This window comes from Muntiacus reevesi, chromosome 2, assembly GCF_963930625.1.
Source record: "Muntiacus reevesi chromosome 2, mMunRee1.1, whole genome shotgun sequence".
In the NCBI taxonomy this organism is placed as follows: domain Eukaryota; kingdom Metazoa; phylum Chordata; class Mammalia; order Artiodactyla; family Cervidae; genus Muntiacus; species Muntiacus reevesi.
The window spans coordinates 214,244,817-214,260,967 of NC_089250.1; the positions used below are offsets into that span (position 1 = coordinate 214,244,817).

At 48.1% G+C, this 16,151-nt stretch overlaps 1 protein-coding gene across 1 annotated transcript; it reads right to left on the reverse strand.

The window, feature by feature from the left end:
* Window positions 1–10: 10 nt before the first annotated feature.
* Window positions 11–14,754, reverse strand: PILRA (paired immunoglobin like type 2 receptor alpha). The gene is made up of 7 exons (XM_065924959.1): window positions 14,577–14,754; window positions 13,884–14,273; window positions 5,404–5,604; window positions 2,612–2,642; window positions 1,545–1,594; window positions 1,292–1,323; window positions 11–1,118 (listed from the first exon to the last, which is right to left on the reverse strand). The coding sequence occupies exons 1-7, from the start codon at window positions 14,626–14,628 to the stop codon at window positions 975–977; spliced, it is 900 nt and encodes a 299-aa protein (XP_065781031.1). The 5' UTR covers window positions 14,629–14,754; the 3' UTR covers window positions 11–974.
* Between the last annotated feature and the right edge of the window lie 1,397 nt (window positions 14,755–16,151).

Sequence of the window (16,151 nt, forward strand, 5' to 3'; positions counted from 1 at the left end):
AGCTGACACAGGGGAGCTCGCTGTGGCCTTCTGTGAGGAATAGCTGTGGACTTGTGCCTCCTTCCTGCTCTGTCACTCCTTCCTGGGTGAAGAGCCTCTCAGGATCCCCAAGAAGCTGAGAAGTATTGGGGTTGTTCATTGGCTGTGAGCTTACTTGGCTAAAGTCAGAGTTGTGCAGTTTATGTTAATAAACCAGGTTACTGGTTTACTTGGTTTGGTTTGTGTCTAACCACTTGGTCTTTTTTGGCTTCTTCCTCTTCTCCATGTCACTGGGCACATGGTGCCTTCTGGTGGGAGACCTGTCAGTATAGGGATCTGGGAAGGCGATGACACCTGAGCCTTAGGAGAAGGAGATTGAGAGGGCAGGTCTGGGTTCCCAGCCTGCCTCAGCCACTTACTGGTAACATGGCCTCGGGGAAAGTGCTGTGACCATTCTGGTTCTTGTTTTCCTGTCCCGAATGGTGCATCCAGTGCCATAGAGAGTGGCTGATGATGCTGAAATGAGGCCATGCACGTAAAGCACGAACACGACACATGCTAGTTATTGTCCTAAGCAAAGTAGAAGGGTTAGATTAGGGGGACGGACCTTGGTTTCTGGACTGATTACCAGTCTTTGGAGATTTATTGGTCCCTGACCTGAGGCAGTCACCGGACAGAAGTAACAGGGGAGGGATCTGGGTGTGAGCTATCTATCAAGGTTCATTTTTTTCAACTTCCGGAAGGACAGAAGTTGAAGGTGACGTCAGCTTTCTCCGCAGATGCATTCAGGCAGATTGCACAGGTCCTTTTATTTTTGTGGTGAAAGGCTGGGGAGGTGAAGAGGGAATCGGGGTGGGGGCTGTGTGACTCTCAGGTCCTTGGTGGCCCCGCACCTGCTGGCCTCTGAGCTGTCTGCGTCTGGCCGAGGAGATTATGAGGAGCTGAGATCCCTGTGCGCCGTTGACTCGAAGGAGGTCCCCACTCTGTCCCACTGCTTAGGCTTTTAAGACAGAGTATAGGGTCTCTTCCTGGGGGCCCTCTTGGGGACGGGGCAAGGGAGGCACTGCTGTTGCTGGCGAGTTTAATGTAGAGAGGGTGAGGGAGGCATAGAGGACTCCTCCGCTGCCACCACCATCATCCTGGGGGAGAAGGGAAAGGGGAAGGAGTGAGACAGGTGAAGGGGCGGGGAGTCCCATCCCAGAGCCATGATCCCACAGCTGATGCCCTGACTACACCGCAGTCCCTCTATTCTTCCACACCCCTTCTCCAGACTTCCCTCTCATCCTTTCAGGCCCTAATCTGAGCTGCTTACCTTGGCATCCGGCTTGGGGTCTACATGTTGTCCTAGAAAAAATCAACATGTGCCAGGATCAGGTGACCAGGCAGCCAAGGTAGAGAAATGGGCAGGGGCTCCAGCAGTGACGTCATCTCTAGGTCAGGACCAGGGTCTCAGGGGAGGGTGGGTGAGGCAGGGGAGAGGAGGATGTTGAGGGAACCTGTGTGGGAATGGGGTGTGGGGAGAAGAAGCCCCAGGTGAGAGCGAGGATGATGGCGGCAGGACTTACCTTTACTCCCGGTGTTCTCGTAATTCTCTTCTGAGTTTTGGGAGGACTCCCTGAGTGGGAACAGGAGGGCATTAATGTGTCAGAGTCTGGTCAGGAAAGAGCTGCCACCTGCCTCGGGCCGCTTCTCTCAGTGGGGGCTCTGTGACCTGCCTGGTCACACTCAGACATGAAGGCAGAGGTTTGGGGCTCTCAGGAGGAGGCTGCCTGGATGGGGTTGAGGGGCCGTTTGCAGTGTAGCCCCGTCCCTGAGAGCTGACTGGGGTGGACTCTTGCAGAGAAGCGGCTTTATTGAGGGGCTCAGGGAGGAGATGCAGGAGGGGGCGCCTGTCCTCTCTGCGGCAGTGCCTGGGTCCAAACTGGAGCATGAGAACCAGGGAGCTTCTCTCAGGTCCCCTGGGCGGTGCTCAGGCCCTGGTTCCCAAGGAGACGCCCTCCGGGGAGGGGTCCCGGGAGGACACCGTCAAGAGTCAGGAAGGCGAGAAAGGAGGGAGGGGCTGTGAGAAGGAAAAGCCTGGACGTGGCAGAGAGGATGAGAAAGGAACGCGGTGGGCAGTGAGGAGGGTGAGTGTCAGGGAAGGAAGAGGAGCCGGGACTAGAGGAGAGGGAGCCAGGCTGGGGCCGAGAGGAAGCCGCTCTGAGGAGAGACAGGCCAGAGCCGAGTCACAGGGCAGAGGACAGACTGGATGAGGAGTAAGAAAGGGGACAGAGCGTGGAGGGGGTGGGTGTGTTCTGGAAGGACAGTGTTCAATCGGGAGACAGACCAGGATGAACAGGGGGAAAGGTTGAGACCTGGGGATGGAAGGAAGAAAGGCGGGTGCCAGAGACAGACAAAGGGATATGTTCTGGGAGAGAGTCAGAGAAAGAGCCGGTCCACTGCTCTGACTTTCTAAGGATCGGGAGCCTCAGGAAGTGAAGAGCCTGGCCTGTGGGGACTTTGGAGGATGTGGATGGAGGTCCAGGAGGGGAGGCCCGTGAAAGGCTCCCTGGTGCTGTTCTCGGGAGGAAACTTCTTGCTCATAAATAGCCCCGTCCCACCGCACCCCCCATACTGGAGGACAAGCGCTCACCTGGCTGGGGTCCCGGCTTCAGTCTGCGCACCTGTAGGAGGACCAACAGCGTGTCACTGAGCTGTCCACTTAGGCCTGTCTCCTCCCCGCCTTCTCTGCCCCATCCCATCTGAAGCCTCCCTGGGAAGGGCTCAGGACTCAGAGCCGCCACCCTGCAGGCACCCTGAGGCTGCCCACACCTGTCCCGCCTTGTCCTCACCATCAGTCAGAAGAGCAGTTCTTCCCTGCCCCCTGTGCCCTGTCACCCTCTGAACAGGTTGGACTTATCCACCTCCCCAACTCCATTGACCTCGGTTCCACTCAGTCACATCCTGGACTTTTTTTTTTTTCACTGGGACTAAGAACTCTGACATAGTAAACACTGGTATCATTTTTATGCTTCAACTTTCCTTCCTTCCGGCTCTCTTTGGTCATCATCCCTCTGTACCTGTGCGTGACCTCACTGCACTCTTTTCCTGACGATCCGCTCTCTCTCAGGTTACCCAAGCCCCCCACTAAGCCCTCTCCTCTCCACCTGTGCCCTCTCATGGGCTACCTGACCCCCTGGGTCCCCCTGTGCTTCTGGCACACTTGCTGACACATCTCCAATCCTGGCTGTGCCCTCGGGCAGAAGGATGCTATTTGTTTGCCCCATATCCATTCCCTTCTTCTTATTCAGTTACAGAACCTTGATTTTATTTGGAGTGTCAGGGTACCCCCCCTACAGGCAGATGTGGGACCTATGGTGAAATCTAGCTGATGATGTATTAAAATAAGGGGAAGTTGTGGGGAGGATTTTTCAGTTCAGTTCAGTTGCTCAGTCATGTCTGAATCTTTGTGACCCCATGGACTGCAGCACATCAGGCTTCCCTGTCCATCACCAACTCCCGGAGCCTACTCAAACTCATGTCCATCACATCAGTGATGCCATCCAACCATCTCATCCTCTGTCCTCCCCTTCTCCTCCCGCCTTCAATCTTTCCCAGCATCAGGGCCTTTTCCAGAGAGTCAGTTCTTTGCATCAGGTGGCCAAAGTATGGGAGTTTCAGCTTCAGCATCAGTCCTTCCAATGAATATTCAGGACTGATTTCCTTTAGGATGGATCTCCTTGTAGTCCAAGGGACTCTCAAGAGTCTTCTCCAACACCACAGTTCAAAAGCATCAGTTCTTCGGTGCTCAGCTTTCTTTATAGTCCAACTCTCACATCCATACATTACTACTGGAAAAACCATAGCTTTGACTGGATAGACCTTTGTTGGTAAAGCAATGTTTCTGCTTTTTAATATGCTATATAACTTGGTCATAGCTGGTCTTCCAAGGAGCAAGCATTTAATTTCATGGCTGCAGGAATTTTAGGAAGACTCTTTAAAAGGACAGACAGCTGGAACATAGTCTTTTTGTCTTTTCCTCCTACGTCCTACTTCCTCTTTAGATTCACTAATCTGGCAACCTAGCAGCTGTCTTGCACATAAAGCAACCTTCAGGATAGAAGTCAGTATCCAGGACAGTGAGCAGACCAGTAGGAGACTCAGTGTCTTAGTATTCTCTGCTTTCTGCCTCCAGATCCTTTTAGATGAGAGGAAAAAAAGTCCCCTCTGTGTTATTTGCCCACTGTTACTTCTGTTCTCTGATGCTAGCAGATGAGCACAATTATTTTTTTTTTTTGGCCATGGCATAACTTATGGGATCTTACTCCCCCAACCAGGGATTGAACCCAGGCCCTAGGCAGTGAAAGCACAGAGTCCTAACCACTGGACCACCAGGGAATTAGTTCTTAATCAGTCATTTCTAAAGGTTTTAGTTGAATACTGCTGAAAAAAAACACAATCAAATACAATGATGCTTGTACAGATTTATGGCTTCTCATCTAAATTGATCATTAAATACCATATTGCATTTTCTCAGTGATTACATCACGTTTTTTTCTTCATCTCATACCCTCATTCTTAATCTCAGGACACAACCACTATGGTTTTTGCTCTGCCAAATAAAATATCGATTTCAGAGTGACCCCAGCCTGGCCTCTCCACCATAGACTGTGTATCTGCAAGGCCAAGCTGAGGTGGCCACTTCGCTGCTTCATACTGTTTCTGGGGTCAGAGGCTCTGAGATGTGATTTCCAAGGTCGTCTTTTCTCATCTCCTGGCTCTTCCACAGCCCTGAGCCACCTCCAGTCCCTAGAATGCCTTCCTTCCCCCTGGAAAGACAGTGACCTCTATACCACCCTCACCACCTGCCTAATTCTTCTTCATTCTTTGATAGTTTTGCACCTCCTCTTGGACATCTTCCTTGATGTCCCTTCCTTCCTCCCAATCTACCACAGCTCTTTCCACATGGGGCTGTTAGCCCTTGAAGCAACTGCTCCCCTCTTCCTCCTGGCCCCCAGATCCTTGAGAGCAGGGCCTGTGCTTTATTTACTTTTGCATTTCCAGTTACCAGCCAGGCTCTGGAAAATCGGTGTCCAACCAGTACTTGCTGAGTGGAGCCACCTTCCTGTCCCTTCTTTCTCTCTCTTCTATGTTTCCCAGGACAGGCCCTCCCTCCTTGTGAACCAAACGGGAGACTAATGAGAAAGGATTAAGTCAGGAGACAAGAACTGGAAATTATCAGGTTTGTAGAGAGGGATTGGTCTTGAGCGGTGAGTCCCAAACTTGATGACACAAATACCACATGAGGAGGTAAAATGCAGATTCCCAGGCCCAGAAGGAATTTGCATTTTTGCTGAGCAGCTCTGGTCATTCTGATGCAGGAGGGTTCTGAGAAATACTTAGCTGGGAATCTTGGGGAGAGCTTGAAGGTCCTGGGTCACTTACTTTTGCTTCTCTTGCATCTAAAGTACACAATCAGCCCCACAATTGTGGTTACGAGCACAGCGCTGGCCAGTGCCAACCCGACTATAGCTTCCGTACTCTGGAGCCAAGACCACGAACTCTTTCCACTCTCTGAGTTCTTAAGGCCAGCTGTAGCAGTGGTGGCAGCCGTGGTGGTGGGGTTCTGGGTGGTTGTCTTGCTGCCTGGGAAGACAAGAGAAATATGCAGATTATTCACTGAAGGGCTAGAAGTATCTGGGTGAAAACTGTCACATCTTGTTCCCCAGTTTGGGGAATGTGGGGAGTGGGGAGCAACTCTCTGAAGCTCTCCCACAGAGAGGGGAGTAACAAAGAGAGATTCTGGAAGCTCTGTATCTTCTTCACTCTGTTTGAACCCTGACTTTACCACTGATCAGTGCTGTGATCTCAGAACCTCATTTCATTACTTACATATAGGGAGAAGTAAATCACAGGATCAAAACCAATTTTTTTTTATTGTGGTAAAATCCATACAACACAAATTTACCATTTTAACCATATTTAAATGACATCAAGTCGATTCACATTATTGTGCAACCATCATCACCATCCATCTTCCGAACTTCATCTGTCCAAACGGAAACTCTGTCCCCATTAAATTCTGACCCCGCAATCCCCCTCCTCCCAGCCCCTGGCATTCATTGTTCTACTTTCTGACCCTAAGTATTTGATTGCTCTAGGTACCTCGTAGAAGTGGATTCAAACAGTGTTTTTCATTTTACATGATTGTTTTACTAACTGAGAAAACATCTGTAAAGCACCTAGTATTACTGGAAATACATTACTGTTAAATGAATATGTATTGAACTTTACATACTACAAACAGATGCTACCTTTGTAGATGTTTAAGGCACCATGAAAAAACTGGCATAATACTAAGCCACATACAAAAAACCCAACTCCAGTAAAATCTTGTGTGGACTGAATTCTCTGTCCACTTAGTAGAAATTAATAATGAAAGTATGAATCCTGTTTCTCAATTGAGACAAAAAATTTAAATTCTTAATCAAAGAAATATATATAATGACATGCTATTTAGAAAATAAAAACAACAGCAATATATATGTATATTTTAAAAACTCCTGGAATATGCTGCTGCTGCTAAGTCGCTTCAGTCGTGTCTGACTCTGTGCAACCACATAGACGGCAGCCCATCAGGCTCCCCTGTCCCTGGGATTCTCCAGGCAAGAACACTGGAGTGGGTTGCCATTTCCTTCTCCAATGCATGAAAGTGAAAGTGAAGTCGCTCAGTTGTGTCCGACTCTTAGCGACCCCATGAACTGGAATATGACTAAAGCCAAACTCTAAGCTAAATTCATAGTATTAGATGCTATAATTATTTAAAATGGAATGAAAGTTTTGCAATGAATGAATGATGCTATAATTATTTAAGATGGGATGAAGGTTTTAAAAAATCAATTTCCAAAGAAAAAAGTTACCAAACAGAGAGGAACTAGCTCTAAGGAAACTAAAAGTAATGAAAACCTATGCAGGAATAAATGTTTTTAGGAAACAGGACAACAGAAAGAATAATAAATGCAGAAAGTGGTTAGAGGGGAAAAAAACAACGACAAGGAAACAGACAAGACTCTTGTAAATCGAACAACAACAAAGAGTATTAAAATCATGAGTGAGTGTGTGCTCAATTATAGGTTGATAATTCTAAAAACCTCTGTGAAATGGATGATTTTCTGAGACAAATAATAATTTTTAAAAATGCATTTAAGAAATAGTAACCTTTAATGGATTAGACAAAGAAGAAATTGAGAACACTATTAAAGAACTATTTTTCATAAAGATTTCAAGTTCAGAAGATTTAATGGAAAAATTCTTGTGAATATTTAAGGAACAGATAATTCTCAGAAGATTCTAGAACAGAAAAATATGGAAAACGGTACAATTCTAATTCATTTCATAAAATGATAACATAATTCTGATGCTAATAATCATTCATAACTTTTAGAAATATAGATTAAAAGGATAAAGGCTATTTTTGTTTTAAACTGACCTGAGTCAGGGGAAAATACCTAGTATTGACACAACGGGAGTACAGGTTGGCACAACCTTTGGGAAGGGTTTGGGTGTATCTGTAAGATATCCGAGCACGCCCTTAAACTCAGTGATTTCTGTGCTGGGAAATTACCCGATGGACGTGCTGGTACAAGTGTTCAAAGGCCTGTGTTTGAGGGTGTTCACTGCAGCTTTATTTGTGATTTGGTAGCAGCCTAAATGTCTTTAAATATGAGACTGATTAAGTGGACTACAATCCATTGCCACAGTGGGAAACTATGCAGTCATTTAAAAAGAAAGGCGTAGATGTGTATGTGCTGAAGTGGAAAGATACTTCAGGTCAATGAAGTAAACATAGCCAGCTGAAGATCAGTAGAGTGTGCAGTTTGAGTCTGTTATGTTCCATCTCTTGTACATCTGTATCTGTATCTCTTATCTGTGGAGAGAGCATTTCTGCAGAAAGGGGTAGTAGCTGAGAGATAAAAGCGGAGAGGAATGTGTTTTTCGTTTGATTCCCTTCTGTGCTGTTTGACTGTTTTTAAAACTATGTGCAAGTATGTATTACCAGTACTTTTATTTTTAAAATGTAACATCTATTTTTATATAAGTTGTATAGGCACATAATTTAAAGCATCAACAAACTCCCCACAGGTTGTAAAAACAGCACCCCCTCCTCACTCCTTTCCCACTCCCCAGATTGAACTGTTTTTAGCACCTCTTGCTATTTTTTAGCATTAACCTCACATTTCTAAATCACAGGCTTATCTGGTAAGTGAGTGTAGAGAGAGGAAGTCCCAGGACTGAACCCTGGGACTTCCTCTCTCCACACTGGGATAATCTCTCTACACTTTCACAGAGACACAGAAATAATGTCTCAGCAACTGTCTGGCCGTCCCTCAGCCAGTCAAATGGACACAAAACTCTCTCCCCAGAGGCCACAGCTCCTTTCTAGGTCCCAGAACCTACCTTCCTCCCCCTGCTTCTTAGGCCTGTGGCTGGTCCCAGGGGTCTCACTGTCCCTGACTGGTTTCCCTACCCTGTGCCCTCCATCAAAACTCTCAGTTACCCTGTTGGAGCAGCTGCCTCCTACCAGGACTCTGACTTATGTCCCAGCGGCCTTCCTGTTCCATCTGAATAAAGCAGCACCCTAGCACCTCTAGCCACTGATTCTGCTTCATTTTCCTGCTTTTCTCTTCACTTCCACCTGACACACACATTTAATTTTTGTGTGTGTGAGATATTCTTTCTACAATCAAGTGTTACGTTCCATGGTTAAGGACATTAATGTTTTGTTCTGTATTGTCTTAACTGCTCTTTCCTCAGTGCCCAGCTTAGGACCTGACACATAGCAGGCACTCAATCAATATTTGCTATTTGATTTGTTAAAGGATTAAACAAAATAATTTTCTCTTGGAGATTCATGACACTCAATCGTTGCCTTTCACTGTCCTCTATTGCTATTGAGACAGCCAAGTCACTCTAATTCCTGACTCTCTTTTCTTCCCTCCTTGGAAATGTATTGGATCTCCCTTTATCAGATATGCAGATGACATCACCCGTATGGCAGATAGCGAAGAAGAACTAAAGAGCCTCTTGATGAAAGTGAAAAAGGAGAGTGAAAAAGTTGGCTTAAAGCTCACCATTCAGAAAACTAAGATCATGGCATCAGGTCCCATCACTTCATGGCAAATAGATGGGGAAACAGTGGAAGCAGTGACAGACTTTATTTTGGGGGGCTCCAAAATCACTGCAGATGGTGACTGCAGCCATGAAATGAAAAGATGCTTACTCCTTGGAAGAAAAGTTATGACCAACCTAGATAGCATATTAAAAAGCAGAGACATTACCACAAAAACCATTGCCAACAAAGGTCCGTCTTAGTCAAGGCTATGGTTTTTCTAGTAGTCATGTATGGATGTGAGAGTTGGATGGTAAGTCTGAGCGCCGAAGAATTGATGCTTTTGAACCGTGGTGTTGGAGAAGACTCTTGAGAGTTCCTTGGACTGCAAGGAGATCCAACCAGTCCATCCTAAAGGAAATCACTCCTGAATATTCATTGGAAGGACTGATGCTGAAGCTGAAACTTCAATACTTTGGCCACCTGATGTGAAGAACTGACTCATTTGAAAAAACCCAGATGTTGGGAAAGATTGAATGTGGGAGGAGAAGGGGAGGACAGAGGATGAGATGGTTGGATGGCATCACAGACTCAATGGACATGAGCTTGAGTAAACTCTGGGAGTTGGTGATGGACAGGGAGGCATGGCGTGCTGCAGTCCATGGGGTCGCAAAGAGTTGTACACGGCTGAGTGACTGAACTGAACTTATCCCTGGTGTATTGAAATTTTTATGTTGCAGTACCCCAGGGTTGGTTTTTTTATTTTTACTCATGTTGTTGGGTTCTTTCATTCTGGAAAATTTCTGTAGTAGTTTTGTTGATATTTTCTTCCCCATGGCCTTCTTTTTTCTCTGCTTTTAAAACTTCTGTTGTTCAGAGATTGGAACTCTTGGACCAATTTTCAATTTGTCTTATCCTTCCTTATAATTCCTATATTATATTTCTAAGGCTGCTATGACAAATTGCTGCAAACTGGGTGACTCTAAACAATAGAAGTTTACTTGCTCACAGTTCTGGAGGCCAGAAGGCAGAAATCAAGGTGTCAGCCAGGCTGCATCGCTCAGGAGGCTCTGTGCGGGGGGGAGTCTGTTCCTTGCTGCTTTGGCTTCTAATGGCTGCTTCACCCCAGTCTCTGCCTCTGTGGTCACATTGCCTGCTCTTCCATCTGTGTCCAGTCTCCCACTGCCGCTCTCTTATAAGGACATATTTATTAGCATCTAGAGTCCACCCAGATAATCCCAGATAACCTCCTCATCTCAAATTCCTCAACAGAATCACATCTGCAGCCATATAAGATGTTATTCACTTGTTCGGGGGCCACTGTTCAAACCACAACAATATCCAGCTCTTTGAAGTTTCTTGAACTACAATATCCAGATCTTTCAGTTTTCTCCCACCTTTTAAGGTATTTCCATGAACTTCATCTTTCAATCATATATTGACTTTTCCATCTTTGCTAGTATACTTCTAATTTCTAAGATCTCTTTTTTTGTTTTGAAAGCTCCTTTGCAAAGCATTCTATTGTGTCATATACATGAAATTCTTTAACTTTATGAGGATGATGGTTCTTTGAAAATTTTAATCTCCTTTCATTGTTTTGGATTCTTCTAGGTTCCCTTCCCCTTTGATCTGCTTTCTGCATCTCATGAGACAAGCATTCCTTAAATGTTTAGTTCAAAGCTTTTAAAAACAGACCCTCTACCTCAGGCATCCTGGGCACAGCTGAGGTGAGGGTCCAGTCCTGACTGCAGGGGATTTGGTGCAAGGCCAAGGCCCCAGCCACCCTGTCCTCTTGGCTCCCAACATGCACAAAGCTGTGATTGTGTTATAGCAGAAAGTGCATCTCAGATCACTTTACAGTGAGTAGGACAGTATGACTCACTCTACAATGAGTAGAGTGATCTGTTAGATTTCTAGATCTTTCCAGGCCCATCAGATAGCTATTCCGGAGAAGAGTTTCCTGATTGTCTGCCCTTAGTGGGTGTGGTGTGGGAGTACCAGCCTGGCTGTCTGCGTCCTGCGAGGCCTCTACAAGGGTCAAGGTATTTCAGGTCTCATCAGTTCACCAAATCTCTGAATTTAAGAACTGAACCCTTGTCCCCAGTTATGCCCCAGGGTACCCCCCCAAGACTCCCTGTGGATTATTGTTTCTAGAACCCATATATCCAGTCTTTTGCTGGGGTAAGGTGTGAGGGTGTGGAGGTGTCTCTGCTTCCTAAACACATTTCAGTTAGTCCTCTAGTTTTCAGATCCCCTCTACGCCCAGTGTCATGGGTACTAGGAGCTGCTATTCCTGACCCTTTAAGGGGTTTGCAGTGTGAATTGCCTTCCTTCTGGGTGTCCCCACTGTTGACTTAGGGTTTAAATCCTCTGGTCTCTTTCCCGCTTCCAAAATTTTGTTTTTGTCCACCTAACTTGCAAATGTTTTTGTCCCTCTGGGTTTTTGTCTTAAAAAAATTCCCTTTGCTGTCATTTTAGTAGATTTTTGGAGGGAGTGGAGGTAAACATATGCATATAACCTAGCATCTTGGCCAGAATTTATGCAGTACTTTTAGAGTGAAAATTATATCAAGTACACATTTTTTAACATATTGCTCATTAATAATAAAAATAGAGAATATGAAAAGTTTTATGAGACACATGATCTTTGGAAGAACACTACAAAGGTTTACTTAGGGATATAAAATAGGACCTGTTCCTCACTGAAAAGATTGTGGGTTATACTGATTTAAATTTCTGTGTTACTTTATAGATTTAATGCAATTCTGATTTTAAAAACCAACAGGAATGTTTTTCTAGAAACTTGGCAAACTTATTCTCATATTTGTGTGGAAGAATAGGCAGGCAACACTAATGAAGTTTGAGAAGGAAGTAATGTGGTTGTGATGGAAAAAGTCTTAACAGCCATTGAAACATGATAAAGTTATAATAACTAAAACAGTGTGGTACTAATACAACAAAATATAGGGACTTCCTTGGTGGTCCAATGGCTAGGACTCTGCGCCCCCAATGCAGGGGCCCCAGGTCCCACCCCTGGTCGGGGAACTAGGCTCTGCATGCCACAACTGCATCCCACACACAACAAAGATCCTGCGTGCCATAGCTAAGACCCAGCACAGCCAAATAAATGAATACTAAAAAAAAAGAAAACATAGACTAGTGAAACAGAATAGACAGACCAGAAATGGACGCTATTCTACAAAAGAACTTAAAAGCTTAGGCCTATTAATCAGTGGAAAAAGGAAAAAATATTCAATAAATAAAGTGAGAACAGTTGATTTGTTTCTTGGTATAAGGATCAACTTAGTTCTTTATTGCACCCCATTTACCAAGATGAATCTCACTATATATAAGAGCTTTTGTGTGAAAAGTAATCAAATCTTACAAATATTAGGAAAAAATATTTTAACTCTAGTGGGATGTGGGGTTTTGGGTTTAGAAATAAAAGAGGAAAAACTACAAATGAGAATATAATTAGATTTGGCTACATAAATAAAACTACTATTTGTTTAAAAATTAATAAGCCACTTTCAAACTTATGAGTTATATTTGCTATATATATTCCTCTGGCGTGATGTTTTGCATGGTGGTACTTCACTTGGATTAAAAATATTTCTTTTTATTACTTCCCTGTAAAAATGAACATGACCATCCCCACCGGGAGCAGAAATTTTTCACTGATACTGCTTAGAATCACCAGCACAAGTGATTGCAAAAAGCAAACAAATGTAATAGATTTTCAGTTTTCAAAAAAATTATCTACAGATAACACACTCTCTTATTGCCTGTGCCTAGAAGAGAAGCCCTCCTCTCTACCCTGGAGTCAGATATACTGTTCAAGTTCCGACGCCCCACTGAGTGACAGATGCTACACGTCCATTATTAGGTTGAAAGTAGTCAAGACAGCAAGATGACAGGTCAGGAGGTGAGGCCACACAGCTCATGCTTAAGAAGGGAGGCCCTGGAGTTAAACTGGGGTCAGACCCCACCTGCACCAGGAGTGACGGGGCAGAGTGACGTCTGCTGTGTGAGCCTCGGTCCCCCTTCCTGTGACGGGAGGACGGCAGCAGGGCCGCTGTACTGGGGGTCCTGGGGGAGGTCAGCTGGGCCGGTGCTGCCGAGGTGTCCCCCCGGGATACAGGGCACAGTCAGGGGAGCTGCCGGGACTGCTGCCTCATCATGACCAGGACAGGGGCAAGGTCAGGGTGGACACGGGGACAGGGTGACCGGAACCACATGGGCGGGGGGGAGGCAAGGAGGTAAAGAGGATGGAGGGAGGAGGAAAGAGATGGGATGGAGGCGGGGGTCTGGAGACTCATATTCTGGGGGTCAGAGCAGAGAAGGAAGGGGAGACAGGAAATCAGGTGATGGGGACACAGGGCCCCTCGGCACCTGCTGTGTGTGCGGGTTGAGCTCATGGCTGGGGGGGACAGACATGGGGTAGCTGGGGCTCCACACAGGACTCAGGGCGAAGGGCAGGAGCCGCACCCCGAGATGTCAAGTCACCTGGAGGACGTGGGGCGCAGGCAGGGGCCGGGGGGAGCCCAGCTTGGAGCGGGAAGGGAGGACAGCTGGGAGCACAAAGGCTGCGGGGGCCAGGGATAGGGGAGGGGCTGGACCTGGAGGGCAGAGAGGGGGATGGGCAAGGGAGGCAGCTGATACCTAGGGAAGATTAAGGTAAAGTTGGTAAGGCTTGGGGAGGAGTAAGAGGGGGAGGGAGAGGAGTTTGAGAAAAGTCAGGAGGAGGGGGCCTGGACCAGGCGTGCTTTACAAGGTACCAACAGCCTCCAAGAGCCTCAGGGACAGCTGGACTCACCGGGGGTGACGGTGAGGTTGGTCCCCTCGATGGACTGCCACATCTGCTTGCCGTCTGTCAGTGTGTCCAACTGCACCCGGCAGAAGTACACAGACTGGTCCTCCCTCCGCAGGTGTGAGATCCGGAGGGAGCCGGTCTTCTCAGACTCTCTCCAATTCAGGAAGAGCCGATTCTTGAAATTCTCATGAATGAATGGAGGGGTTGTCTTGTAGATGTACTCCCCATGGAAGTGTTTCCATCTCCAGGATATTCTCACATTGGGATCCTTGGCTAATTCCCAGGGGTGAAAGAAGGAGAAGTGGATGAGGATGGAGCCACCCTCGGGGGCTGAGAGATGCCTCGGTTGCTTCATCCCAAAGAGAGGCTCTGGATTTATTTGTGCCCAGTGACCTAGAAGAGGGAGAGAGAGACTCTGAAGCCACCAGGAGAGACACAGAAGGTGACCCCAGACCGTCGGGCACTCTCACCTGCAGGGGGATGTGTGACGGGGGGGAGGACTGGCCCTCTGGCCTGGGTGATCCCCTTACCAGGCTTGGGGCAGGCAGGAGGGTGAGGGTTGGGAGACCCCGCACTGTGGGACCCCTTCTGTTTGTTGGGGGCCTGGCCGGCTACCCCAGGGGACCCTTCTACACACACCCAGCCACAGCCCCTCCCCGGGGTCCCTGGCAGAGCAGGACACGCCCAGCCACTCACCAGCCTGCAGAGACGCCAGGAGCAGCCCGGGCAGCAGCAGGGGCAGCCCCATGGCCTTGCCCCCGTCCCGGTGAGAGGACAGACAGAGCCCTCAAGGCCAGACGGGAGGCCTGTGGGAGCCCTGGGGGAGACTCAGCACCAGGAGGGAGGACCAGGCTCCTCCAGAGGACGGAGGAGGGTGGGGGCCTTCCCCAAACCCGCCCACCCGACAGTGACGGGCACTTCCTTTATCAACCTGGCTTCTTCTTTTCCTTTATTACAAAAGGGCCTCCCTGTGTTCAGTGCAGAGGGAACCATGGTCTGGGGCTCCCCGCCCCCATCTTCACGCTGGGGGCTGGTCCTGACCTACGCTCGCTGGGCCTCCCCCCTTCAGCTCCTGTCTCCCGCCTCACATCTCCCTGGCTAGCCGTCTCTGTGTCTCTCCTGGTCTCTGCTTCTCTGAGTGTCTCTCCTCCCAGGGGAAGGGGCGGCAGCAGGACCAGCTCAGGCTCCTTCAGGGAGAGGTGGGCCCGTGTCCCCGCCCAGCTACAGCCCCTCAGGGAGGAGCAGGGGGGAGCCGCTGGTGGTCACACTCAGCCCCCCTCAGACACGGGGGCACCAGCCTGCTCTGGGCCCCTCTCCCTCCAGGCAGGGGCTCCCCTGCAGTGTCTCCCCCTCTCAGTCTTCGGGCAGAACCAAGGCCTATGTCCAGGACTCAGCGGTGGGACCAGCACTTGAGCTCCAGTCCTGCTGAGCCCACAGAGCCTTCTGCTCCCTCTGGAAGCTTCCTCCTGGTCGCACCTCAGACTCTCTGGGCCTCACCCTCTGAGTGCAGAGCTCTGGGAGGTGACCCCTAGGAGGCTGCAGTTAATAACACCCCATCTATCTGCAGCTCTGAGCCCCTGGCTCATCCAGGACCTTCCCTGGACAGAGAGGAGGAAGGTCAGAGCAGTTATGAACCTTCCTGGTGACAGTCCCTGGGATCATCTCTGAGGGAGACACTGCCAGCTGTGACTGGTGCTGGGTGGGGTGAGAGACTGGGGGCTGGTGATCTTGGTGACCCCCAGGCCGGGCTGAGAATGAGGCTGTTTGAGCCTCCGCAGGCTGAGTCAGCATTGACTTATTGAATGGACCGTGGGGGTGGAAGGACATGATTTCATCACAGGAAGGGGCCTCAGTTCTAGAGGTGGGAGTGAGCAGAACGACGTCTTTTCTCCCATTTAGTTTTTCGTCCAACCCTAGTAGTTTTCTTCTATGCTTCTCCCATGGCCAGCCAAGCAGCCCCTGCCCTCCATATCTGCTTTTCTTACCCCTCCTCCCAGGCCTGAGAGGAAAGTTTCTACATTTTCACGGAGCCCTCTTATCCGAGTCAGGCCCTACATCTGTTTTCTCTTTTTCAGCTTTACAACATTCTGTGGTGGATGTATCCTTGTCTCCATCTCACCCAGGGGATACTGAGGCATAAAATCATATCATACAGTCTTTTGGGCTGTGAAAGGTGCTTGGGCTGAATTCTAACTGTTGGAAATGTGTGCAGAGTAGGACAGGGACCTGCTGGTTTCTTGGCAGTGCCTTCAGAGAGTACCTGTAGGGGGG

Excerpts from the sequence above, each read along its gene's own strand:
- PILRA (XM_065924959.1), bottom strand. The coding sequence starts at position 14,628 with ATGGGGCTGCCCCTGCTGCTGCCCGGGCTGCTCCTGGCGTCTCTGCAG. Across the intron at positions 5,605-13,883 it reads CAACCTCACCGTCACCCCCG|GCAGCAAGACAACCACCCAG; the intron begins GTGAGTCCAGCT and ends TTGTCTTCCCAG. Across the intron at positions 2,643-5,403 it reads TAGATGCAAGAGAAGCAAAA|GTGCGCAGACTGAAGCCGGG; the intron begins GTAAGTGACCCA and ends GTCCTCCTACAG.